Source organism: Strix aluco, chromosome 28, assembly GCF_031877795.1.
Source record: "Strix aluco isolate bStrAlu1 chromosome 28, bStrAlu1.hap1, whole genome shotgun sequence".
Taxonomy (NCBI): Eukaryota; Metazoa; Chordata; class Aves; order Strigiformes; family Strigidae; genus Strix; species Strix aluco.
This window is the reverse complement of record NC_133958.1, coordinates 6,637,312-6,663,668: the sequence shown is the minus strand read 5'-3', so window position 1 is coordinate 6,663,668 and position 26,357 is coordinate 6,637,312. Positions and strand designations below refer to the sequence as shown.

The window sequence follows — 26,357 nt, the reverse complement described above, 5'->3', positions numbered from 1 at the left end:
ACCGGCGGCTGCACCACGGTCCCGCAAAACCTGCCGGGAGTGTCACTGCAGCGTGGTGGGAGTCAAGGGGTCATCAAAGTCATCTCAGGTCTGAACTTCAGAGTTTATGAACGCGGATCTCAGGAACAGATGGTAACTGTGCTTATTTGACACCAGCTGCGTTGTAAACCACATTAATAAAAACGAGATAGAACACGGCCCTTCCTGGAAGATAAAGCCAACTTCTCCAAAAACCCCTCACTGACCTGACAAACACCGAGAAAGCTTTCAAGAGCGATAAACATGATTTTTATTCAGGCAATGAAACATGGAAAAAATATATTAGTAATCATTATAATAATCTCATTTGTGTGAGTATAACTCTTACAAATATTTACCTGACATATAAAAGGGAAATTATTGTACATATAAAATTGATGGCGATGGCAGTTACATACATGGTACGAAGCGATGGGGGTAGTAGTCAGTGCAGAGAAAGTTCCTGCCTCTGGCGGGGGGAGGCTGGAGGGAGGGTGGAAGTGATTTGCAGTCGGGGTGGTCACTCGTTGGCACTTCATCGTAGACAGAGATCTGCTGGCAAACGCACACTTGCAAACAGCAACACGAGCGGCTGGCGGGCAGGCACCCGCCACCGTCAGAACGGGATATTGAGATTTTACGGCAAGAAAAAGACGACGAACACAACCAGGCTGCGATCGCGACACACGGGCACCCGCTGCTTCCACGCCCCGGCGGGCGCAGCGGGGCGGCGTCTGAACGCCGTCGTCGTTACGAGATGGGTGCGGGGCCTCGGTGCAGCCCCCCCGCCGCCGGCTCCCGCTCTCCCCCCGTGCCCTGGGGAGCTCTGGGCCGAGCCGGCCCCGGCGCCGCAGCCGAGCAGCACGTGAGATCGACAGGCCTGCCCGTTTACAGTTACAACCACACGCCTTCTATTATATATAACTATAACCATTATATATATATTTATATATATGTAACTATAACCATATTATAGTTAATAAATCATTCCTTAGGAATCTTCTTTGCCCAGACTGGAAGTGCATGCTGACAGGCACGGGGACGCGAGAGCACTGGGGTGAGAGGCAGCGAACGTGGGGCCGGGAGAGGCGCGGGAGCGGGGACGGGGAGGGTCTGCCAGTGCGGATTATTGCCCCGGGAGCTGCCCCCGCAGCCAGCCTGGCCTTCCCGGGGGCTCCTGTTTGCCGGGGAGGGGGGACTGTGGCAGGGACTGCGCCGTAGGCAGGCTGGGGTCTGGGGGAAGTGCCGAAATCAAAACTTCTGCAATTAATCAGCCACCTCTGGAGCTGAAACACCCCCCCAGATGAGAGACCGAGCTCAAACACTGAGCTCCAGGGAGCCCAGTGCCCCAGGGCTGGTGCTCTGCTCCTCGACCCCGGGGGGAGCAAAGACAGAGACCGGATTTATCCATCCAGGTAGCGCGGGACGGAAACGTTCACACAGACGGACCAGGGCATTTACACCATGTGTAAAGCCAGCACAGCGAGCGCCGTGTCCCCGCGCCCAGCACAGGCCAAGGGCTGTGGTGACCCGCGACCCCGACCCGGGACTGGCCTCCGGCTCCATCGGCCTCGTGCTGGGACCTCAAGCGCTGCTATGGGCACAACAGCGAACCAGAAACTGTCCCAAATCAACCTCCTACGAGCTCCAAGAGCTCCTGCAACGCTGCTCTCTGGTGACCCGCTCCCTTCGATTTCTGAAGGGTTGCAAAGAGAAGAACCCAACTCCCCAAGAAATCCCTGGTTCTTGAGGGTTTTCATTTAGCTGTACAGACCCTCAGAAGGTCCCAAGGGGCAGCACCTTGCGGGGTCACTCCTGGCTGTCACCATCACCCTGCTGAAGGCCAGCTAAGTGCAGCCAGGAAAGGGGAAAAAAAAAGGGGGGGGGGGGAAAGGGGGGGAAAAAGAGAGAAAATAGGGGGAGAAAGAAGGGGGAGAAAAAAGGGGGAGAAAAATGCGGGAGAAAAAAAGGTTTTTCCTTTTTGTCAGCTCTGCAAAGAGGTGACTGTTCAGCACAAAGCCACAGGTGCAGAGCTCCGAGCGGTACCGGCCATCGGCTTCCCCACCACACAGCTACCAGCCCGTTCACTGGGATAACTGGGAGCACGGTGACCAGGCCTGGCCTCTGTGTGCTGGGGCTGGCTGCTGGCATCTTCATCTGCTTCAGCGTGTAATAAATTCTCTCTATACATAACTAATAAAATATATATCAAGTGTATGGCTCCGATTTGAACAGCTGCTTGCACTGCATGCTCAACACAGGGAATTAGAAAACAGAAGGAAAACAGCTCGGTTCTTTTACAAAAAGGTAGCAGCAAAAAGGTTTGCGAAAGTCTTAGGCTGGGTAGGAAACAGGCCAAACAGTATTTCCCTTTTTTGACGCTTTACGACTCTCCGCTCAAGGCGACAGCAGAGGATCCTACGGACAGCACCGGGCACGGCCCGCGGAGGCCGAGGCTGCGCCCAGGGCACCGCAGCCAGGAAAACTGCACAGCGCCAAAACTCACCGGGCCAGGCTGGCTCGTGCCAATGGCACTACCAGGAGGGCACACACGGGATCTGCACACGGATTTAAACACATCCTACCGCCCCAGAGCCCCCCGGTTCCCAGCACAGCGCAAAGGCAACCTCAGCAATTCTGCTGGAGCGCGGCGTGTCCAGAGAAGTAGCGTAAACACCTCTGGAATGGAGCAGGCAGCCTGCCTCTGCGGAGAGGCAGATCTGGGGCTGCATCCAGACAGAGTTCAAAGTGTATTTTACTGCTGTCTGGATCTGTCTTTGCCTGTCAAGGCTGGCTTTTGTTTGGTTCTCTGGGAAGGGTTCTGACAGCAGCACGACCCAGGGCAGTACCACACTCCTCCTCGCCTTTCTGCCCTGACCGCGGAAAAGAGCCTGAAGTCAGCAGAATGATGAAGCTGTTCAGGGTTTGCTTCCTTCCTCCTGCAACACCCAAAGTGGGGAACTAACCTCACTACGGCGTGGGGAGCCAACAGCAAGAGGCTTGGCTTTGGGCATTTTAAACCGGCCTAGAACCCCACGTTCACAAGCCTCAGGAGGTGCCAGGGCTGCGGGCAGGGCGGCCATGGGGCAGGCGGACGGACGAGCCCCAGCTCTCCAGAACCAACATCTCCATTTCCCAAACACCTCTTGGTGCAGAAGCCTCCTGCCCTCCCCTAGGCCAGGCTCTCCTTTGAGAGGACTTAAGTTACTACTGGTTAAGTGGCTGTATCCATGCCCCTGGGGGAACGAGACGTGTAGCAAGACCATGCCCGGCTGGAAGAAGCGAGCAGAGAGCCTGGGTGCTCACAAATGCTCATAAAGTGCACGAACGCAGCGGCGTCGGCTGCCTTCCTCCGAGGCTGGCACGGCCAGGGATGAGGACGCGCTGTGCTGCGTGTCACCCGTGTACCAGGGCCTGGGACCAGCCCCTTGAACACCGCCAGCTCCCCCCAAACCCATCGATCTCCCAGGAGGCTGCTTCAGCCAGGGGATCCCAGCTGGCGGCCCCAGCCCCCTCGCTGCCTCCCCAGCCGTGCACCCGCGTGCCGGGTGCCCTTCCCCGGAGCCCAGGCGGCAGCTCCAGCCCTGGCATCACCCAGGTCCCGGGGCAGGACCTGCCGCGCGGCCGAACCGGTGTGATCGAGCACGTGAGGACAGTAAGTGACAGAGAGTGTGGGGGCACAGCCCGGCCAGGGGGGACAGAGCCCGGGGTGTCACCTCCCCGCTGAGAGGACCCCGGGAGGGACACGCACCTCCGGTGTGACCGCGGGGAACCCAGCCCAGAGCCCTTGGGAGACAGAGGCAGGGGCAGCGTGGGGAGCGGCTCTGCACAGGGGGGCCACGGGGTCCGGAGCAGGCAGCTGGACGCGTGTGCTTCTCTGCTGGGGGTTTTCCTGGGTGATAAGGCAAGGTGCTTGACGTGACGAGAAAAGCGGCCAAGTGCAGAGTGCTGGACGAGGGGCGGTGAGACTCAGTCTGCCTTTCCCAGCTTCGCTATCAGCTCGTCGCAGATCTTGGTCAGCTCCTCAATCTCCTGGTTCTGGAAGAAAGGCAGAACTTGAGGAACCCCCGTGGCGGCACGGGTGGGGGACAAGACCTGGGGCCACGAGCCAGCGCAGGACAGGGCAGCCGGCTCCAACGCCTGCCCCTGCAACAGCTCCTCTGTGCACCATCCAGGTGCCGTGGGCACCCTCGGGCTCACCCCTCCCTGTCCCCAGCAGACCCCAGCGCTGCCCAGCTGCAGCCCAGCACGTCGCTGCCACGGGCACAGGCGAGCAAGCCCTGCCCATGCTCCAGCACAGCCAAACGCGTGCCAGCCCCGAACGCAGCCGTGGGCAGAGCTTGCATCTCCTTCCTTGCGAGAGGGCACAGTCGTACATTTAAACAAACAAAAAATAAAACAACTCACAAAACAAGCAAACAACAAAATACCCCAAAAACTAAAACCACAAAACACTTTCTGGGCCAAAAATCCGAAGGCCAACTCCATCAGGATGCTCAGGGCAGCAAAATGGAAACCCGGAGCGCCGGCAGCGCGCCGGCAGAGGCGGGGCGGGCGCGGTACCTTCTGCTGGAGGGCTCTCTCCAGGGACTCCACCTTCATCTGCTCCTTGCGCAGCCCCGCGTGCAGCGCCGCGCTCTCCGCCTTGGCCTTCGTGCGCACCTGGGCGATCTCCTCGTTGGCTCTGCAGGGGGTTTGGAGAGAAGGGGCCGGTGGTGACGTCTGGGGGCGGCCAGGAGCCCCGTGGCACCACGTCAGACCAGGCAGCATCGGCAGAGCCCGGCTCCCATGTGCCTGGAGGCACCAGAGGTGGTTTTCCCATATGGAAAACCTGCATGAAACTGGATTAATTCAGCTCCTCCAAACCCCTGTATGGAAACTCTGCTTTCTCACCCACTTCACTCAGGGCTACTGGGTGTTGGTGAGCTACTGCTCACCAGCTGGGCCTGAGTAGCTCCACGAGCCCTTCACACACCACAGGCATGAGCCCTCCGAAACGCGGGAGCTTGCTGAGTGACTGTAACTAGACCATGAACCTCCGCTTCCCCACTGAAAACAACTAAGCTGAGCTCAGAGAACCCATCCAGGGGGTTGTGCTGGCTTACTTACAGCCGCTTGAAGTCACTTGAGCCCGAGGTTGTGGAAGGCAGCTTTTCACATCGATGAGCTCCTGCCTTCCAACCTCAGGAAAGCCAAGTGCAGACACTGCCCTACAAGGGCTTTAAACACCCAGCAACGTCGCGCATGACCTTACTTGTCTAATTTTTCTTCTGCGTGGACTTTCAGGGCCTGATACCGCTGCTCTTCTTGCTTGACCCGGGTTAAATAATCTTGAGCACACTTCTTCAGAGCTTCTTCATTCTGGAAAAAAAAAAAAGTACATCCATCTGCATGGAGACTGAGGACAGAGATGTTGCTCTGACGGGATGATGTATCCTCTTCTGAGTGTAAAAGAAAAAGGCTTTAAATAGACACAGCTTCTCCCTTATGCTGGAGCCCCTTATCCAGCTTGGCAGCATGGAAAAACGGTGCCTAGATGGAGGTAGGGTTTTTTGGGGCGCTTTGCCCTGGCACCTCCTCTTCCCTCGGCTCTGCCCAGGGCACGACGCTCCGCGGCCGCGCCGGGGAGGAGTGCGGAGAAGAGCCGGAGAACCCCACACCGGCTTCCCAGGGAGCCTGAAAGACTCTTTGCTCGTGTATCGGACAGCGGGCAGAGGGAAGGCAGCCAGTTGTCCTCCGGGCACGGGCCGGGGCGTTTGAGGCAGCACAGCGGGATGGGAGAGCCATGGGGACGGCGGGGGGGCAGTGCTGCACGGGAACGCTGTGTCCAGGGACCAGGGCTGCAGGGAGACAGAGGGAACCAAGGCGAGGACCTTCTTAAAGCCTTCTAGGACGCCCTTCAGGTTTTCGTATCTCCTGAAGAGATCCGACAGGGACCTCTCCACCGAGTTTAGGTCTGCCAGAGCCTGGTCCTTTTCCATCGTGAGCTGCTGCAGGTTCTTCTGGGACGTCATGTTTGTCCTCTGCTCATCCTCTGTGATGGAGAACAAGCAGCGGGGACGCGGTGACTGAGCGGGGATGGCCGCGGCAGCCAGCTCCCCGCCCCAGCCCAGCAACGACCCCTTACCTATCATCTGGGCAATGGTCTTCTCATACTCAGCCACGATTTTCCTAGAAGGAAGGGAGAAAAAAAAGCAGATGAGAGGCAGCATTTTTTTTTTTTTTGCAGACACACACCTACAGCTCTGCGGCCAGCGAACGGCCCCAGAGGCAGCCCCAGCAGCAGCCTGCCTGTGCTAACACCTTGGGGTTTTATCCTGCAACAAAGAAACCGTCAGGCTCGACACGGCACAAGCACAGAGACGACACGTCCCCCGGCGATGCCGAGCCGTACCCTCCCGTTACGGCCCCGCTAACCCAGCTCCCAGCGGGCAGCACGCAGAGCACGGCGCTGCACGAGAGCGAGCGTGCGAGGAGAAGGCTTTTACCTCATCTCTAAGACTTCCTGGCGGCTCTCTTCATATTTCTTCTTCCACTCATTTGCTTCGATCTCCTTGGTGATTATCTAGGTTGCAGCAAACACAGCACCCTCGGGACGTGCTCTGGGTGGTTTCCCTTGCTGCCCCACGCCTGCGAGGCGCAGGGGACCAGACCCCCCCCACACCCCCCGGGCAGAGCGGAGCTGCCCCCGCTCCCCCTGCAGCAGCCAGGGGGGCCCCGGCCGTTACCTCCTCCCTGATGAGCGTGAGCACAGCCGTCTTCTCGGATTCACTCAGGCAGATGCCATCCAGGGGATTCTCGCTCCTGCTCACGCTGGTGACAGCCGTGGGGGACTTGTCCATGGAGCACAGCCCGGGATTGCCCTGGGGGGAATCATCCAGCCGGGATGCTGCGTGGCTTTTCTTTTCACCCCGCTTCCCCTGCTTGGGGTGTTCTCCCCCATTTTATCAGCCTCTGTTTGGGCACTGAACCTCCCTACCTGCACACCGACAGCTCAGAGCCTGGTGCCAGACACCCGGCAGAGCCCATATGGGGTTTTTTTCATGCACTTTCTGCCCAGTCCCTTGCCAGGAGCCGGGGCTGAGCCGCAGGACACCTGCGGGCTTGGCACGGCAAAGGAGAGACCCGGCAAAGGCCCATTTCGGAAGAGAGAGACCCAGCTCTGAGCAGAGACGCGCTCACATCTGACATCACTTTCCCCCGTGGCTGGTTTAAAAATATCTCCAGCCTGGAGGATCTTTGCTGACTGTGAGGCACAGGCGGGGGGTCTGCAAGGGTCCGGGTCGCCTGTCCCTGTCACCTCCCGGTCAGGCAGAGACATCGCTGACACATCCGAACTGCTGCCGGGATGTTTGTGGGGCCTCGCTGATCGCCCCGAATGCACAGGGGGGCTGGCGGGGGGACCAGGCTTCACCCCCCTGCAGAGCCCCGAGGCTGCTCCCGCTCCCCTCCCATCCCACGGTGCCCCAGCTGCCCGGGAGAGCCCCGAAATCGGAGATGCTCACGCAGAGGCTCCCGGCACCTCCTGTTTCCATGATGGGAGCTCCTACAAGGGCCAAGGTGGTTGTACCCCCATGGCTCGCTGCTTTCTCCCCCCAGACCCCAGCTCCTCTGCACCAGTGCTGCAGGCACAGGGACCAAACTGGGCGGAGAGCTCAGCCCCGTGACCCAGGCGCCCAGCCCTGCCTGGATGCCAGCCCCAACCCTTCCCTCGGGGGGTCCTGCAGCCTGAAAGGCCTCCAGAAAAGCCAACCAAGATTTACACCACCGCCCGTTCCTCCTTTTATCGCCCCAGCCGAGTGACAGCCCTGTGCAGCCATCTCCTTGGGAACCAGCTGCCAGGCCATAAATAGAGAAGTGCTTCGGAGGAGGCAGTCTGCTTCTGCCGTGTTTTGGAAACGAGAGCACGAAAGCGCTTCTCCCCCTCCCCTCCTCCCCTGCGCTCCGACTGCTGCTCAGGCCCCAGCACCGCCGGGCCCCCCACGGGGGCTTGCGGGCAAGCGATGGCCGGTGGCAGGAGCCACCCCCGGGGGCAGGTTTGGGTCCGGGCAGCCCAACCCGGGGAGGTTCAGTGGTTCTGGCAGCAGCTCCCCCAGCAGCCCCCAAAAGCACCTCAACGCCTGCGAGCGCCTCTGCCCGCTGCCCGTCCCACCACAAACCCACGCGGGGGTTTCGGGATGACCCGGCTCGGCGGGGGGGGCACAGCCTGCCCACGCTCCCCACACAAAGGTTCACTTTGCCTCACGCCCTTGCAGGGTTTAGCACAGTTAAAGCTGTCTCAGAGACGCTAATTTTGCTGACGTTGCTAATCTCACTGTCATCTGCTGCCACCCCAGCAGCTTTGCCCAGGGGCGACTAAGCGGGCACAGGGTCCCCCCTGCAGCCGAGGGGTCTTGGGGCCACTCCAAAGGCTCCGTGGGGCACACGGGGGTGCCCCTGGGCAGATGTGCCACTGCCGGGGTGCCAGGGTCACCGGTGGCTGCAGAGTCAGGGCTTGTTTTACTGATCCCCTCATCGCCCTGTCAGCCGCCTCCCCGAAAGCAGCGTCTGGGGATCCCTCGCAGGACACGCAGGCGCCAGCCGGCCGTCGGAGCCAGCCCTGGACTCCTGCACCTCAGACACAGCCCCCGGCCGCGGCTTGGCCCTTCCCCGTGATCTCCTCTGCCCTTTCTCTGTCGTTCAGGCTCTTCCGAACACAGCGTTTGCTCTCGCCGCCCTCCCACAGCCGCAGCCCCGCTCCCTCCCCAGTGCCTCTCCCTCCCACCCACGAGCAGCAGCACCCACCAGGAAGGAGCCGTCCTCTGCCAGGCTCCTCCGGGCCTGACGGGAAATCGCCGCTGTTTTTATCAAGTCCCCGCGGGGCCTTTTCAAGGATTTTAGCTCACGGAGAAACTAATTTCAGAGAGGTTGTGGCAGCACATCTGGGATTAGCAGCAACGTTTGCTGCAGCTTCCCCCCAGCCCTCTGCACCGTGGGGCAGGCAGGAGCATCGGCCAGTGACACACCAGTGCCGGCACAGCCACCCCAGTGCCACACCAGTGCCGGCACAGCCACCCCAGTGCCACGCCAGTGCCGGCACAGCCATCCCAGTGCCACGCCAGTGCCGGCACAACCATCCCAGTGCCACACCAGTGCCGGCACAGCCTTCCCCGTGCCACACCAGTGCCGGCACAGCCACCCCAGTGCCACGCCAGCCCAGCCACCCCAGCGCCACACCAGCTCAGCCGCCCTGAGGCTCCCTGCAGGCGAGGGAGGAGGAAGCAAGAGGCACTCACAGGGAAGATGCCAGGCCCATCCTTTTCTGTCTGCTTGGAGATCTCCTTTTCAAAGCCTAAAGACAAGGAAATACAACCTTTTAGCTACCTGGGGACGAGACCCTGGCAGCACATGCAGATCTGCTGGCACGCAGAGGGGCACCCCCAAGCCTCTACATCCCCTTTTGGGGAGCTTCCCCTCCCAAAAGGCTGCTTTGCCCCCAGCTCCTACCCTTGCCGGGAGGTCGCATCCTGCACCCCTGCCAGCCTCCCTCCCACACTCCCCGGTGCAGAATCCAACACTCCCCTCTGGTGGTAGCTCAGCCTCGTGCCTGTGTCCCCAGAGCTGCCACCCGCCACCAGCCATTCCGGGGACCACGGTGGGCTGAGGAGGAGGAGGAGGAATGGAGATGTACAGGGTCGTTCTGCACTTTGCATCCCTGGGGTGAAGCCCAGCTGCTGGGGCCACTCCAAATAGCACAAGCCTCATCCCACGCCAGCTGGGCCCAGCGTCCTCCGCCGGGGCTGCCCCAAGGCTCCTGCTATTCTTAACAGCAGCCGAGAGGAGATAAAAGTCGTCTCCTCCCGCCTGCAGCGCGCGGGACGTGCTGCCGTCTCACATAGCACGGGAGATAATTTATGAACCTCACTCAAACGACCAGAGACATGACTGGCTCTTTGTGTGTTAACTGGGCAGAGAGGAGCGCACTGCGAGAGCCAAGAAAGGAAGGAGGAAACGTAGCGCTGGCGGCTGCAGATTCCCCCCATTTCTCCCCATTTATCCCTGCGCCCTGGTCGGCGGCCGCTTCCCACAGCTCACGGCACCATCCCTGCAGCCAGCACCGAGCCCGTGCACCCCTGCCTGGCCCTCCGAGAGGAGCAGCAATAAATAAAACCTCCCAGTCTCTCTGCTGACGATCAGATTTTTCCTCCCTTGGGAGACAAAGGACTGCTCTCCTCCCCTGAGAGCCTGCAGCTCTGCACAGCATTCAGGAGAAATGATTAATGGGTGCAAACCTTCGGCGCGGTGACTGCTCCTGCTTGCACCTATAACTTTGCTATTGATTACATGTCATGTTGCCTGGCTTTTAATTATTTTTTAATTATTTTTTTAATGGATTGGTCAGAGGCTAATTACATAGGAGACTGACAGCAAAATGCATCAGCGGAGGGGACACTGAGAGCTCCACCACCCGCAGCCCTCGTGCCAGGGCGCGGCGGGAGCATCGCGGCGGCACGGCCTGCGATGGCTCGGCCCTCGGCTCGCAGGGAGCCCCGCCAGCCCGGGCAGCACCACGGGGCTCTGCACCGGGAGAGTCTGAGTCACCACAGCCTGTACCACGAGTTTTCCATGATGGAAATAGATAAACAGTTGGAGGGTTCATTATAACCTGCCCGAGCCTTTAGTCAGTGTAAATAAACTGCCATGAAGCTGCGTTGCCTCAACAGCACCAGTTCATGGCGGGAGGCTGCGGGTTGCCTGGGGGCACACAGGGCCCATCCCCAGAGGCAGGAGACGCTCCTCACCTCCCTCCACGCCGTGCTTCGCCGCCGGCACCGGGACGTTCGAGCACTCGAAGTACTCCAGGTCATCTTCTGGCTCGGCTTTCTTCTCCAGCCCGGCTGGTTTCTGCACGGAGGTGGTGGAGGCCAGCTTCTCTTCGTCCGTGGCACGTCCATCCCGATTTGCAATATCTGGGATCTCCGAGATCAACGTTCCTTCATCCTGCGGGATCAAGACATGCGGTTAGGCGGGACTGAGCTAATCCAGCCAGGCTGCTGGACGGTCCGTGGAGAGCAGAAGGAGGCTCAGCATCACCCCCAAGCTGCCGGCAGGATTTGACAGAGGGAAACACACCGTGCCAGGAAAAGAAGTGATTTCGGGGAACCAGCCCTTGGGACAGGTGCTGCTGCAGGCACGGGCCAGCCCAGCGCTCCCCACGCCGCCATCCCGCCCCCCAACACCCAGCCAGCAGCTCCCGGGGTCGGATCCCAGGTACCTGAGCGCAGACGTCCAGGGCCAGGGGCTGCGTCTCGTACGGCTTCACCTTGCAGCCGCTCCTGCAGAGGAGAGAGAAGCGGCCGGCTGAGGCGGGGGCTCGCAGGGGCTGCGTGGGGAGGGGGGCAGGGGTGCGTGCGAGACAGCCCAAGCAAGGGGAGGCAGCCCCAGCGCTAGCATTGCACCCCGCCGCGTGCCAGCAACCCCACTCACCAGTGAAATATCGAGGCAGAGCAAGTTCTGGAGCGAACAGGAGGAACAAGCAAACAAAACAGACGACTACAGAGCAACAGGGTTTGTGTTGGAGGTGTTTATTCCCGTTGACGGTAGGGAGAAAGGGCCCCGGGGGGGGCAATCGACAAAGAAAGGTTCCCCTTGCTGCGCCCTCGCCCCGTGCGTCCAGCGCGACGGCATCCCCAGGTCGCAGCGCACGTTGAATTTCTGCAGGAAGGAACCATTTCCCGGCCGTCTCACGGCCTGTCCCCGCAGCTGGAGGTTTGTCCGGGACGTCTCCGCAGCCTCCACGTGTCTCCCACGGGCCAGGGGCCGAGGGCTGCTGGTCAGACTCTGCCTGAGGGGGGGCACCGGCTGCAGACGCTGCCCCAGGGAGAAGGGCCTCGCCCATGGGGGGAGTTTAGCTCAGGCTGATCTTGCAGGTGGTCCCGTGGCTGGATGTGAGGAAACTCTCCCTGAATTTCCTCCCGTGTTCCTCCAAAGGTGCCGTCCTGGAGCATCCCGACACTCCGGGCACCCGCATCTTGAAGTGGCCCGAGACAGCGGAGGGACAAGTCCCGGGGGGAGCGGCCACGCGTGGCACAGTGTCTGTGACTGAGGAGCCCGCGATGAGGTGACGCGCATCCCCTCCTGCATCTCACCGCCCTCTCGCTCTGCGTTTATCCGTCACTCACGGCTCGCTGCCCTGCCCGAACCCACCAGAAGACAGATACTCGCTCGGCCGGGGGCAGCCCGTGGCACAGCCCGCTGCGGGTTCCTGGGGAGGGATCTCTGCCTCCAGACTCGGCGCTCCCCGCCACGGGGACACGGGCAGGGGCCCGGCGTTGCAGCGAGCAGTTCCTAGGTTTAAAGAATCGCCCCCACCCACTTCACCCTCCAGCCCCCCCGTCCCATCGCACAACGAGTGGATGTTTTATCTGCACACGATCACGCACACATGGGTCGGACTGAAAAATCGCTCTTGGCTAAACCGCAGCTCGCCGTGTCCTTACCCACCTCTGCTCTGCACCACCTCCCAGGGCCGGGGTCATCTGGTAGCTGTTTTGATCTCCCCCCCTACACCAACACCAAGGTAACAGCTCTGTAATTGAAGGGGACGGGGAAACGGGGAGAAGACAGCCCAGGCTGATGGCCCCGGCTCTGCCCCATGAGGATCACACAGAGATCAGGAACTAAGCCCAGCACGCTCCTTCCTCCGACCCTCCCTACACGAGAGCAGAGCCCAGACAAGCCCGGATGGTCCTGGGGGAGGGTGACAACCTGCAAGAGACACCGAGCATGTCCAGGAGACTAAATGGGGGTGACCCTGGTCCCTCCTGCATCCCTCCCCGTGGGATGGAAGCGCAGGGCAGCAGCCAGCCCGGGGGGGCAGGGCATGGGGCACTCGATATTTCACTGGCATCCCACCGGGGGGCTGCTCGTGCCGGGGTACAGCAGCAAAGGTCACAGGGCAGCGGACGAAGGCGGCTTTACTCGAGCCGTGCGTTCTAACCCGTCCAGGATCCCGCAGACCAGCTCCACCGCCCTGGCTTTGGGCACCGGAGGGATGCTCGAGGGGAGAGCCACGAGCAAACCAGCTCTGGCAGCCGCCAAAGATCTAAAGAGCCCTGTCTGGAGCCGGCTGGGAGGGCAAAGCTCCCCTGGCCTGGCAGCCCCCGACTCCCAGCTGATTCCTTCCACCCTACCCCCCTACAGCAGCGGCCTCCCTGGGGGTTTTGTGTGGGAGGGGGTATAAGTCACCCTCATCTCCAGAACTAAAATCTACCCGTCTTTGCAGGGACCCGGCTTGCCCAGGAGCCTGCTCCCCCCTCTTTAGGTGACGCGTGGGTTTCGAGTGCTTGTACATCATCAGAAGGCGCTGCGAGTCGGCATGCTGCGAGAGCCAGCTCTCCTCTCCCCAGGCCCTGGCCAGGCTAAGCTGCCCCGCGGGGGGGACCCCAGAGCTGCGGGGCACAAATCAGACAGCGGAGAGCACAAGTCGGAGGGCAAGGAGGAGCCTGCATGCCATGGAGACAAGTGGGGCCAGCACACACCCAGAGAGAGAGGACAAAAACCAGCAAAGGAAAAGAAGAAAGAAATACAGAAGAGAGTACTTACAACAGAAAACAGAGAAATTTCACTTGTTCAGTAGTCCTGATGCACCAAAGCATGGACAGGGAGAGAGACAGACAGATGGAGAGAAGAAGAACGTGTGAAAAGACCTGGATATTAACCCTCATCTGGAGAAGCACAGCGAGTTGCCCAGCTCTGTCTTTTTTGGAAGGAACACACAAATATAGGATGCCCTGATTCTGCATTTGCTATTCGCGGCAGCAGGGTGAGATTCAACCACAAACCCCGCTGCGGGGAGGTGAGGGCCCAGAGCAGCCCGTGCTGCTCCGAGCTGACGGGGAGGGAGCCTGAAAATTCCCCGCTACCTCCCCTCACCGGCAGCTCCTGCTCGCCCGCGGCCACACGCAGGAACACCAACTCTTAAAAAAACCCTTATCAACTCTTTGCAAAGTATTTCTGGAAGAAAAACATCCAACATACCCTTATTTTGGCCTGCTAGGTTTTATCTGTTCTCTGTGCAAAACCCCACTCTAGTTTTCCCACCAAAGAATCCAGTAGCCAAGCGACGGCTTGTTTTGGTTTTACTGCCAAAGCAGCCACAAACTCTGCACTCCTAAAATTTCCCCTTTTAAGCTTATTTCTTGCTTTTGCTTTCAACTGGTTCCAATTACCCATGTTAAGCGCAATCACAAATTATAGTGGAAGGACCCAAAATTGGCTGGGCAATCGCTCCCTCGTGCAATATCCCCTCTGCTTCCCTCGGCCGCTCAGCGACCTGCGGGGGGGGCAGGTAGAGCTAAGCCCGGCTCAGCAGCAGCTGCCTTCAACGTCAGGCTGAGACTCCAGCGCTGCCCAGGCACAGGCTGGAGGACGTTTCTGATACAACAGGTGAAATATCAAGAAAACAGCAAAGTTTAGCCACTAAACCTGTTCCCAGAGGAGAGAACACTGTCTGCATTCCCTGGAGGCACTGTCAAACGCCACCATCTACACGGGGGTTTTAAAGAGCACACGGTGCAGGAACTAAAAATGCACTGAAATAGTTCAGCAAGGGCCAACAAGCTCCCCACCGCCTGTGCAGATGTGGTAAAGGCAACAAACCATCTGCCTGTTCAACCTCTATTCTCTTCCCCTGTTATAAAATGAGCGATTCAGTGGCAGCTCACAAAATGTCTCAGCAGCATCTGATTAACCAGAACGGCACCCACACGCTCCCGAAGAATCCTCCGAACCCTCGCGCCTGCTTGGCAAACCCCGCGGGCTCGAGCCTCCGCTACGGGTTTGCTCTGACTCCACGACCCTACAGCACCTGCACCCCGACCCTGCGAGCTGGAGCCCCCCGGGGGTTTCCAAAGAGGTCATCCTGCGGAGCGGGTCCCGATCCAGCCCTCCCCGCTCTCTCCGGGACACTTGTCCCTCTCCTCCCGTCTGCCTCTGAGCGACCGGGGTGCTGTCAGGGAGAGGGGAGCTGCCCCTCCGCCGGGATAAAACCAGGGCGGCAGCAGAACCCGAGGTGCACGTCGGTATTTCGGGGAAGGCACCGGCACCGCTGCTGTGCCCGTGCGGGGGACGGCGGGGGCTGCCCCCTCTCCGCGCACACCAGCACTCACGTTATCAGGCGCGACTTGGGCTTCTTCGGGGAGTCTCTGCCTTTCAGGAGATCGCCCTGCACCTCCAGTGTCTGGGACTCGAGGATTTCGTTGAGGCTGTTATCGGCGGTGGGGCAGGAGTCGGCGGCGGTGCTGGCGAGGGTCTTGGTGGGCTTAAACGGATCCACAGAGTCAAAGTTATCGGGGTCAAACTGGTACGAGCCCTTGGGGAGAGTCGGCGAGTTTTGCAGCGCTGAGTTGCCATCGAAGGGGTTGAGACTTGGGCTGTCCCAGAGTACAGGACCCCGCCGGGGGGAGCCCCGGGGGGGCAGCGGCTCTGTGGGACCCCTCTCCGCATCCTCGGCTGGTTTCTTGGGGGAGTCTCGGTGTCTCTTCGGCGTCAGCTTGCTGGCCGGGATCCTGCTGCCCTTCCTGGGCGCAGCCCTCCTGGCCTCCGCGCTCTCGCCTCCCTCCGTAAAATCGACCTCAGGATTCGGGACCTGCCCTTTGGGCTCCGGGGCCGGGTCCCCCCGCAGCTCACCGGGGGGGAGGCGGCGCGGGGCTGCCGGGGGGGAGCTCTGCAGCCGGCAGCCCCCTGCCTCAAAGGGGTTTACACTCTCGTCGTACCGCTCGGGGTCGAACGGGTAGGATGCTTGGGGCACCGGCGTCTCCTCCGTGGTTTCTTCTGTTTTCCTCCCCAGAGAAGGCGTTTTCCCGTCCCCGCGCTGGCCCCGGCTGGGCGAGCACTCGCAGGCCAGGCCATCAGCCGTCGGCTCCCCCAGCCCCGTGCCGGCATCCGCCGCGGCCTCTCCCGACATGCCCCGCTCCTGGGCAGCTCTGCCCGCATGGGGCACCGGGGCCGGCTCTGCGGGGGGCCCGGCAGCGCAGCCAGCGCCAGCCCCGCTTCCCGGTGCCGTCAGGGACCAGCCTTCGGGGTCAGGTTCCCCTTTAGTATCCCAGCTGGCTTTAGGGGCTCCGATCTCCGGTTGAGCCTCATCTTTGGGGTGCTTCCCAGGTGAGCTGTCCCAGCCGGCTTCCCCTACCAGCAGGTCACCATGGCCACTTGGCTCTGAAAAGATAAAAGGAGCTGGTTAAACCCCCGCCTGCCGCGCACCCCCTTCCAGAGGGGCTTCTCTCCCCTCCTCACAGCTGCTCCAGGGTCAGGTTTTATGGGGGATCCACTGACCCAAAGCTCAGCTTCCCCCCCCTGCCAGAACAACTGCACAACCCTGGCTTCATGCACTTTCTGCAAAATTTGAAGCCCATGAACACAGTGGAGAAAACGCACATAAATTACACGCTGGGGGCAACGGAGCCCCCGGGGGGAAGCGTTGCCTGCACCACGCCAGCACATCTACCAACATCTCCATTTACGCCTCTCCTCTCCCCACCGCTTGCTCCCACCCAGCGTGGCAGCACCAGAGGGGCTTCACAAACCCCAGAGGCTCCTGAGGGGCTTCACAAACCCCAGAGGCTCCCGAGGGCCGGACACCAGCTGGGCCCGGCCGCGGGACGGCTGCTGCCAGGGCAGAAAGGCTTGTATCCGAGTGAGTCCCTGCTCACCTGGGCAGAGAGTTAAGAACTACTGGGAGGATTTCAGGGAAGCACGACATGAGAAACCACCACGAAACGTGAATAAGCAGGTCCCGGGTGAATGGGAAGGGGATGTGTGCTTACTGAATAAGCAGGTAACAGGCTGCAGCGGGGGGTTGCGGGTCAGTCACTCGCAGGCGGCTGGTGCCAGCACTGCGGAGCTGGATGTGAACAGGGCAGAGACACAAAAACTGCTCCCCGGGACTTGGCCACTGCTCCCCGAGGTGGGGGAGTGGGTCTGTCAGCACGGCTGCCCTCCCTCACACCCCAGCTCTTGCTCTCTTGTAGAGCCTCAGCCACCCCGACAGGCACCCGAGCCCACGCCAGGGCACGGCTCTGCCACCACCGGGGACACGCGGCCCTTGGGAGGGTCCCCCATAAACCAGGAGGGTCCCCCATAAACCAGGAGCTCCAGATACAGCAGCCACACGCGGTCGCCGCTCACAGACTGTCGCTGCAACGCATCGACACGAGGAGCCGAAGCACCGGGAGAGCGAAAACCCCACGTGCATTTGGCGAGGGGGCGGGTGGGAGGGAAGGGGGGGCACAGCAGAGCAATGGGACCCCCCAAATTGTGGCGAGCCTGGAGGAAGGGGCCTGTCGGCAGCAGGGTGCAGGCGCTGGAGCCGCTCTGCTCAGCACCGCGCCTGCCCGCAGCTCCCGTCCTGCCCACACGCTGCCTGCACCTCTGTCTGCAGAAACCCTGCCTGTGCGTTTACGCCAGGCTCACCGCGCTGCTGCCAGAGTTTCTTACTCACAATCCCGATCCATGACTTAATGACTATTACTCCGATCCCTTCCCCTAAATCCTTTTAGTGTTTAATCTTTTCTTGGCTGTCAAGGGATGGGGAAGCTCATTATCTGCTGAGGCACCCTGAAAGCTACACCCAGCAAGCACCCAGAGCCAGGACCTCCGCACAGGCGTGAAAAAAAAGAGGAAAAAGAGGAAAACACCTGGTGTCACCTCCGCCCGCCTCATCCGCACCTCTTCTCCCCTATCTCAGCCAGGGACGGTGGCACAGGCTCCCGGGATGAGGCAGAACGGCATGTTGGGGTGCTCAGCACCCATCGGGGAGCACGCAGGACCCGCGGCTCTCGCTTTCCAGGCAGACGCAGCCCAGCCAGTTCCTCCAAGGACAGAACAAAACCAGTGCTCACCCAAGAACCAAACTGCTGTGAAAACCTGGCTGGGAACAGCGGCATGGGCGATGGAGAAACCTGCCTGTCCCCCTCCACTGCCGCAGCCCTGCCCGGGCACACGGGTGGCAGCTGCCCAGGGCACTCGCAGCGAGTGTGGCCCCGCTTTGCGCGGGGGATGCCAGCGACGAGCTCCCACAGCCCCGAGCGAGTCTCCCTGGAAGGGCTGTTCCCATCGCAGCCATCTGCAACCAGCTCACGGCTGCTGGTGACCGGGCGAGTCACAGGCTGGCAGAAGAAAAGTGAATCAGGCAAATATCTGGTCCCCGGGCTAATCCAGGACACCAAGCCAGCAACCCTGACTCAGCTGATGGCTCGTGGTTTGCATAATTGATCTCTAGGATGCTAAAAGCCATGGCAATGAATCATGAGGGGCTGTGTGCTCCCTGAGACTGCAGAAAAAGCTCCCTCCGACTGCAAAAAAGCTCCGTCCAGATAGACATTGCCTTGCTGCCCCAGAAAATGCATCAGTAAACACAAATCCAGTGGATACGTACTTGGAGTGCAGCCAGAAAACACTCCGAGGCAGCGCCTGCCAGGCCTTTCCATCATTAGGAACCAGGAAAACCTTCTTAACAGACCCCAACGAAAACTTTATTACACTTGCTGCGTTGCTCAGATGTTTTAAACCTCACTGAGACAGCCCTGAATAGAAGAACAGACTTCAAAGTCAGGGCAAAAGGCACCTTTTAAATGCATTTTACATTCCCACCGGAAGGTTTTGCAGCCGCCGTTCTCACAGACTAAGCCCATCCTGGTTTCTAACCCAAGCAATGAGTAATTACTTCTTGAATAACAAGCAGTCAGCACGCAAACCACCTCTCCTTGCTGTGGATGTCTGCAGGGCGGGGAGAGAAGCCGGGATGGTGCGTGTGACCATTTCTTCACAAAAATTAGAAGAACCACCCACCCAGGTCTCCCAATTTTCTGATTCACTCGCTTTCTGCACCCGAGACAGCTCAGCTGCTCCGCTCCCTCCTGCCTGCAGCCAGCCCACCCGCTCAGCCAGTCCGAAAGCTGAGGAACTGGAATATACTGGGAGACACGCGCGGGTGAAGGACAGCTCAGGAGCTCGCCTGCGATTTTGGCAAAGTTGAGGGTGGAGATTTTCTACTCTCTGAAGAAAAGCGTACAGGCAGGGCAGTCTGGCACCGCAGTAACGGGCACTTTGTGCGTGTGCATGGCAATCGTTACGCCTGCCTTCCTCGGGCTGCAGTGAAACACAAACACCAACTAACTAAACAGCTTTCCTCCGTGCCATCCCTCGCTCCCTTAAATGAATCAGAAAAACTTGGCAGCAGCCTGGCAAAGGCTCCGCGCCCTTTTCATCCCACAGACAGCAACCAAGTGAAGCAGCAATGATCCTCCGCACAGCCCTGAATGCCAAACGCCGCCGAGAACAACCCCTCCACTATCCGCAGCCTTTGATTCGGCTCACGCTTTGTGCACAGCGTGAGTCACGCTCTTCTCCCTTCCCCGGCTCACCCGCACACGCAGCCTGAGCACAGGATATCTGGCCGGTACATTCAGCTCAGGCTTACATAGCTAACGGCTTTTTTCCTCTTTTGGCTTTCCGCTTTTGTTTAACAGACGTTGATCTATTTTTAAATCTATTCTGTTAAGAATTAGCATACCGGCAAACGATGCTGCCACTAGCGCACCGGAAAACACGTGCCCTGCATCGGGGTTACAGAAGTAAAAGCTGGTGAGCCTGCTCCCGTCACTGACGGTTCCATATTTGCTGCTTCGGCTCATTTCCTTGCACAGAATCATCTTCTTCTGGCAGATGACTGAAGATCCTTTAGCAAGAATGAGACAGAATTACAGCCTCCACCGTCCGAGACAGCGAGAGGAAAACGGCTCGAGCGATCCGGAACGGGCGTGAAGCCTGACCACAGCCCCCTCCGCGGGGCGAGGGGACCGGCTGAATTTTTGTCCCCAAGAACAGGGTTTAATGCATCCAGGCCACCTCTCAGCTGCGCGCGGAGCAGCCAGCCCCCAGCGCCACGGCTTCTGCCTTACGTTTCGGAACCCTAGTAAGGGTGAAGCTGCAGCTGTAAGACTAACGAGTGTCTGTTCCTGCCGGTACCCCGAGCCTGGGAGATGCTGTGCCAGCCCGTGTCCCTGCCCGTGTCCCTGCCCGTGTCCCTGCCCCCCAGGTGCACACAGCATGGGGGGCAGCAATTCCCCAGCGACCGCAGGGCAGCGGCTCTCGCCGTGCGCGACAGCTCGGCGGTTGCAGCGCTGACAAGCAGCCATTACGCCGGTGCCTCCAGAGCACGGCGCTTCTCACCGCTGCCACTCCCGAGCCACAGCCAGAGGAAAGGGCACACGCTGCTGCAAAACAGCACTGTGAGGATGAGAGCTTAACGTCTAGATTACCCAAGGTCCGGTGATTTAACAGCCCAGGATGCCTCCTGCACATGACAAGCTCCCGGGGAGCCCCTTCCCTCCACCATTTCAGAGACACTGAAGAGATGCAGCCGAGGCCCGGGCAGGGATGGAGCCGGGCGCAGTCATGCAGCGGGTTTGGCCCGGCTGTCTCCAACATCCTGCTCTCCACCAGCCGCTGCGGAAAAACAGCTTTTGCCAGAGATCATCCCCTCGGCCCGACCACACTGCGACCTTTGTGCACGGGCAGCAGCCGGCTCCTTCGCTGCCGTGCCGGGCTGGCCCCGGGGAGCAGCTCGTCCCGGGGTGCAGGGGCACAGGCGACCATGGAGTCCGAGGCAACATGCTTCCCTTTGGCAGAAACGATCCTCACACCTGCTAAGAAAGCCTTTATCTCCCTGCTCCCCCTCCCCAGACATCATCTCCCAAAGTAAAGATGCCTCTATCATCCCTTCTTAAAAGGCAGGGATTATTCCACGAGCTGCGATTATCGGAAGCGTGAACCGAGCGATCTCTCCACCAAAGCAAACAAACCCGCGTCTCGCCCGGGGATGGATGGGCACCCAGATCCGCCCCAACAGCCAAACCACCCCCCCGGAGACGCAGAGCCACAGCACCCTGTTACTGCCCAGGTCACGCAGCACTTGGGCCTCCACGCCGGGAGGAGCCGGGGTCTGGCTTGAGCCAGCTCGCTCTGAGGCGGGCAGCGAGGTACCAGCCGCTGTTGCGAGCGCTCAAGAAAAGCACAATATTGCACGTCACAAGCCAAGGGCCAGGCAGCAGCCAGAGGCAGTTGGGCAAGAGAGGGCGGAGGATGCTCAGGGTGGCTCATCCGGGACCCCCTCTCCCAGAGGTGCTGCCCTCCCGCAGACACTCCCGGGGGGCTCACAGACGGCCTGACATTGCCCAGCCACAGAGGAGGCCCCTGCCTTGCCCCGATAACCTCCAGCCGCTGTTGCAGAGGTGCCGGAGCTTCAAAGCCTCCTCCCGACAGCACAAAAACAGACATAAACACCAAGCTCAGCCACAGACCCCAACCGCAGTTCGCCCTGAAGGGAAGGGTACGAGGACAGGGGGGAGCGGGTCCCCAAAAGGCCGAGGGTTAAGGGGGAGCCGGCTCAGCGCAGCAGCAGCCGGGGCGAGACACGAGGACAAGCCAGCGCTCGAGTGAGAGCACGGCCCCTCGCCGAGCCACAGCCCCCAGCGCCGGCATTTGAACCATCCAGGCCATTAACCACAAAAAATGTGGCAGGCGTTATTCAAAACGAGCAGCTTCTCCTTGACCCCACCCTGCCGTTCCGCACCCGCAGCCCAGAGCAGGAGGTGCCTGCTGGCTCCTTACCTCGGCTCCCGGCTTCGGGCGGCGGCGATGCCGGCGGTGGCTCGCAGAACTCCTTTAGCGGCCAGCGGGTCGGCGTTTCTGCTTCAGGGGTCTCAAAATTCCCTTCGGAGTCCGAGCTGCCGAGGGGGGGGGAAAAGAGTGAGGCATTACCGCTTTCAGGGCTAGCTCTGCAATCCTCCACGCTGCCCACGCGTCCAGCCAGGCCGGCCGGCCGTGGGCATCCTGCGGCCGCCGCTCGCTCCTGTCCGGCGGGACACGCTGGCCAACGGAAAAGGGAGAAGCAGGTGAAACAACATCAGGAGCATCCCCCCGCGCCCCCCCCAGCCCGCACCGAGCCAGGCCCGAGCATCCACCGCGCGCCCCCTCGGCATCATCCCGCCCCCCCCGCGCCGCTCCGGAGCGGCAGCCGCGGGGCGGGTCGGGGAAGCAAAGCCTCGCCGCTCCCGGGATCGTTCCTCCCCGCTTCCCGGGAGGAATCCGCAGCCCCGCGCCCCCCCCCCGCCCCGCTCCCGCGCTGCAAGATGCGCCCCCCCCCGCTCCCCCCAAACCCCGGGCAGCCGAGCTGATGCCGGGCAGCGAGCGGGCAGCGAGGGGCGGATGGGGGGGACGGGGGGGACACGTCGCAGCCCCGCGGGGGGCGGCGGACTCGGGTCACTTGCCTGAAGCCGAGGGCCGTGCCCTCCGCCGCCGAATCGTCCCCTCCGGCCTCGCCGTCCGCCCCCCCGGGGCTGCCCCCGCCCCGCACCGCCGACCATGTCCACCGGGCCCACTGCACCGGCGAGAGGATCTGCCAGGCGCTGAACGCCATCGGCCCCGCTCCGCTCCCCGCCGGGCTCCCCGCGGCCGCGCCGCCCCCACCGCCGCCAAGGGCCTCCCCCGGACCGTCCCACTCGCCGGCGGGGAGAGCGCCCGCCCCCCCGGCACCGCCCGCCCGGGAGGGACCGGCCCGACAGAGCCCCCCCCGCCCAACCCCGCCTCCGCCACCCCCCCCGGTACCGCCCGCCCGGGAGGGACCGGCCCGACAGAGCCCCCAACCCCGCCCGCCGGGATTTGGGGGTGGCGGGGGGGATGCGGGATGCGCCCCCGAGCCCCCCCCCAACCCCCGGCCCGGGATGTGTCAGGCGGCCGCCGCGCTCCTCCCTCGCTCTCCTCCCTGCCCACGCAAATTCTCAAATCCGCCGATTTCTGCCCAAAACGCGGGGCCGGGGTATCCCCTGCGCGGGCACATGGCACCCAGGCGCCAGGACCCCGAACCCGCTGAGTCCCCCCCCGCCCCCGGGATGCTGCTCCCCGCCGCCCCCCCCTCCAAGGACACCCCCCACGCAAGAGGGCGGGGGGCTGTGAAACCGGATCCCCCCCGAGTTAATTCCCCCCCATTTCTCGGGGCTGCACCTGCGCTGCAGGCGGATTCCTTCCGCTCCGGACGTGCCAGCCAACACCTCGCGCTCGCCGGGAGCTGCCCCCCGCCGCGGGCGAGTGGCCCCCGGGGCAAGTGGCCCCCAGGACAGGGGGGGGCTGCCCAGGGCCAGGCGGAGCGGGTCGCTCCCAGGACTCAGGCGCAGAGGGACCTGGGCAGGGAAACACCTGCCCCTTCCATTTTCCACGGAAATCCCGACTTCAGCAGCCCTGGCTGGTGCGACATCCTTCCGTGGCAGCAAGTTCATTTATTTATTAAACTATTGTTGTTTAAAAATAACAGCCAACCGTCCCCGCAGAAATAAACACTGCCGTGCTGGCCTGCCTCGGGAATTTTCCCCCTTAACGACGGCTCCCGCTCCCAAACCCATCGCCTCCCGCGTCCTTGAGAGGAGCGTAACGTCGCGGCTGGGGCACGGGAGCGCTGCGAGGCCCGTCCGGGCAGCAGATCTGTCGCAGGCAGCGGCTTTACCGGCTCCGGGCAGCCGGGGCCGCAGAGCTGGCAGCTCCCACAGCCCCGGGCTCCCGGCGGCAGGTCCCAGGGATGACCTGGGAAAGGGCAGACAACCGTCCGGCTGCAAAACCAGCCGGGCCCGCTGCGCAGAAGTGCCGCTGGCCCTCCGCGGGGCTCCCGGGCAGGCTGAGGCCACAGCCCGGTGCTTTCCCCGTGAGTCACCAGCGCCAGGAACGCTGTCGCAGGGGCAGAGGCCTCTGGGGCTGAGCAGACCCATCCAGCTGGTCTGGCCACCTCCAACGCCAGTCGGGTACTTCAAAGGGCTCGTTCCTGGCTGCCGAGCATCTCAAATAACCTCCCTACAGGGATCCTTCTTCCAAGCTTCCATCTGTTGGTGTCCTTATTAAACATATGTGTTGCTGCTGCACGCTTTTACCGCCTGGCCTCTGTCAAAGAGAATCTCTCATCCCCTCACACAACACTTCCAAACCTCCCCACGGATCCCTCTGGTTCAGTCGAAGCAAAGGTGTCGCCAGCCCCCACCGCAGGGCAGCGGCAGAAGCCGGCCCCGTGTCCGGACCCTGGGATACCAGCCCGGCCGCAGCGCTGCCCCCCGCATCGCCCTGCAAACCTCCGGCTGCTGCGTAGAGGACAGCGAGCAAGAGAGGACTGAGCGACACCCAGCAAAGCTCAGCCAGAAACCAAGAGGCTGAAGCAGAAGCAGAACCTCAACATCCTGTTTGCCTGCAGCTGCTGGGAGTGGGAGCCAGCAGCCTCCTGCCCACCCCCCGAGCGGCAGAGCTGATTCCTGCAGATGAATTTTACACAAGGAGATCTTCGAGGCGCAGCCCCGGCTCCCCTCCCTCTCCCCCTGCCCCGATCCCCCCCGACCCACAGCCTTTCCAAGCGGCTGCCGGGCTCCGCGCAGGGCGAGCAGAAATGCAAGTGGGGCGGGAGCAGCTGCGGAGGGGAAGAACGACGTATGGACCAACTTCTACAGCCCCTGACTTGCTGGGTGAGGGAACCGGGGCACACGGGTGGAGGAAACCAGCAGCATCTTTCCATCATGAAGGCTGCACGCAGAGAGGGGCCCAGCCAGGACCCTCCGCTCCCAGCCCTGCCCAGAACGAGCGGCCGGCAGGACCGGGATCGGCAGGACGGAGCCAGACTGGCCCTTTGCTCCCGGCCTGCAGCGCCCTGGGGCAGGGAGATATGGAGCAGGGCAAGAGCAGAGCCCGCTCCCGCTTGCTGTTCATGACGAGCAATTAAGAAAATGCCTCGAGTGGCATTTTCCAGCTTGGCACCACCCCAGCCTGGCGGCAACGCCGGCTGCAGCTCAAACGCTGAGGAGATAACCCGGCTGTGGCTCTGCCTGCCGAGCGCTGCCTGGTGCAGTCAGCGACACCGCTCTGCGGAGCAGGGAGGACGCTGACCTGTTCGGAAAAAAGACCTGCCAGCCCTTCCATCGGGAAAGACCTGCCAGCCCTTCCATCGGGAAGAGACCCGCCAGCCCTTCCATCGGGAAAGACCTGCCAGCCCTTCCATCGGGAAGAGACCTGCCAACCCTTCCATCGGCAGGACGAGCCTCTGCCTGCACAGGCAGCAGCCGGACGGGCTCTTCTTCACACCCCTGTCACCCCCCGCCCCGGCCCAGGGCCCTGCTGTGCCAAGCACCGCACAGCAGCAGCAGCTCAGGGGTAGGGACCAATGTACAGCCTGTGTACTGGTGTACAGCCTAACGATGTACAGCCTAACAACGTACAGCCTGTGTACTGATGTACAGCCTATGCACCCTGACCGTGTACACTCTACCGATGTCCACCCTCCTGCCAAGCTCCAGCCTCTCCTGGGTGGGGTCCAGGGAAGCGCTGCTCTGCAGCGGCAGGAGGAGCAGCACCCTCGGCCTTGGGGCCCGTCCCTGCGGCAGCATCCCGGAGCATCCCGGAGCATCCCCCAGGCACGGCAGCATCCCGGAGCATCCCGGAGCGTCCCGGAGCATCCCGCGGGCAGGGCCGGGGCCGGGCGGGCGGTGTTTCGCTAGAGGGCACTCCAGGATGGGATTTCGGAGGGTTCGGAGCCTCTCCGGCCCCCGGGGAGGCGAAGGGCCGGGGCTCTGACGCTTCCCCCGGGCTCGCATCGCCCCGCGGCCCCAGGATCGGAGGGGGGTCTCCTCAGCCCGAGCTCTGCCCTGTGCCCGGGTGGGGATGCGGGAGCTGGGGGGGGCGGCCTGCGGGAGAGACCCCGGTGCGATGGAGCACAGGATGCAGCCGAGCTGAGCCTGGGGCTGAGCCTGGGGCTGAGCCTGGGGCTGAGCTGATGCCCTCGGAGCAGCACGGAGGACCCTCTGGCATCGCCTCAGCCCGGGCGGGTGCCCCAGAGACCCCGAGCCCCTTCCTGCGCTCCTGCCCCGGAGCTCCTCACCCCCACACCACCCGTGACTGGGCCCACAGCCTCACACGTGGGGTCTGGCAGCACCCGCAGCCACGTCACGCTCCACGGCCACGGCAGCTGCGGGGTGGAAGGTGGAAGCCGGACCGACCCAACCCCACCAGCCTTTCGGGGCACGATCCCAAACCGTGGGGCCACGGGAGGGCAAATCTGCAGCAGCAACGTTCCCACGTTCCTTCTGCTCGTCCTGACCTTGGCCGAGCCGCAGCCCAGATACAGGTCACAGGACCGAGCAGCACAACCCTGAACGCTCCGGGATCTGCGGCAGCCCGAGCGCGACTTCCTCGCACCTCAGGGTCTGTCGCTGCCATCTGCTCGCGGGGACCTGGGTGCCACTGGCGGCAGCAGCGCCCCGGAGCAGCGGAGCGAT

At 62.0% G+C, this 26,357-nt stretch overlaps 1 protein-coding gene across 4 annotated transcripts in view; it reads right to left on the bottom strand.

Moving 5' to 3' along the window:
- Positions 1-265: 265 nt before the first annotated feature.
- The window catches only part of TACC1 (transforming acidic coiled-coil containing protein 1), a 31,116-nt gene continuing 5,024 nt past the window's right edge, over positions 266-26,357 (bottom strand). For 2 of the 4 annotated variants that reach the window (XM_074808001.1, XM_074808000.1), the window contains exons 2-14: positions 21,670-21,785; positions 15,168-16,215; positions 13,603-13,638; positions 11,273-11,333; positions 10,800-10,998; positions 9,294-9,349; positions 6,747-6,881; positions 6,507-6,583; positions 6,146-6,189; positions 5,892-6,052; positions 5,273-5,379; positions 4,582-4,702; positions 266-4,056 (exon numbers count right to left, since the gene is read on the bottom strand). In XM_074808001.1, coding sequence (XP_074664102.1) covers positions 3,988-4,056; positions 4,582-4,702; positions 5,273-5,379; positions 5,892-6,052; positions 6,146-6,189; positions 6,507-6,583; positions 6,747-6,881; positions 9,294-9,349; positions 10,800-10,998; positions 11,273-11,333; positions 13,603-13,638; positions 15,168-15,964 — 1,863 coding nt within the window. In that variant the 5' untranslated portion in view covers positions 15,965-16,215; positions 21,670-21,785 and the 3' untranslated portion in view covers positions 266-3,987. Of the gene's footprint in view, positions 4,057-4,581; positions 4,703-5,272; positions 5,380-5,891; positions 6,053-6,145; positions 6,190-6,506; positions 6,584-6,746; positions 6,882-9,293; positions 9,350-10,799; positions 10,999-11,272; positions 11,334-13,602; positions 13,639-15,167; positions 16,216-21,669; positions 21,786-22,328; positions 22,508-26,357 lie in introns of those variants that run through there. The other 2 variants (XM_074807997.1, XM_074807998.1) reach the window with 2 other exon arrangements.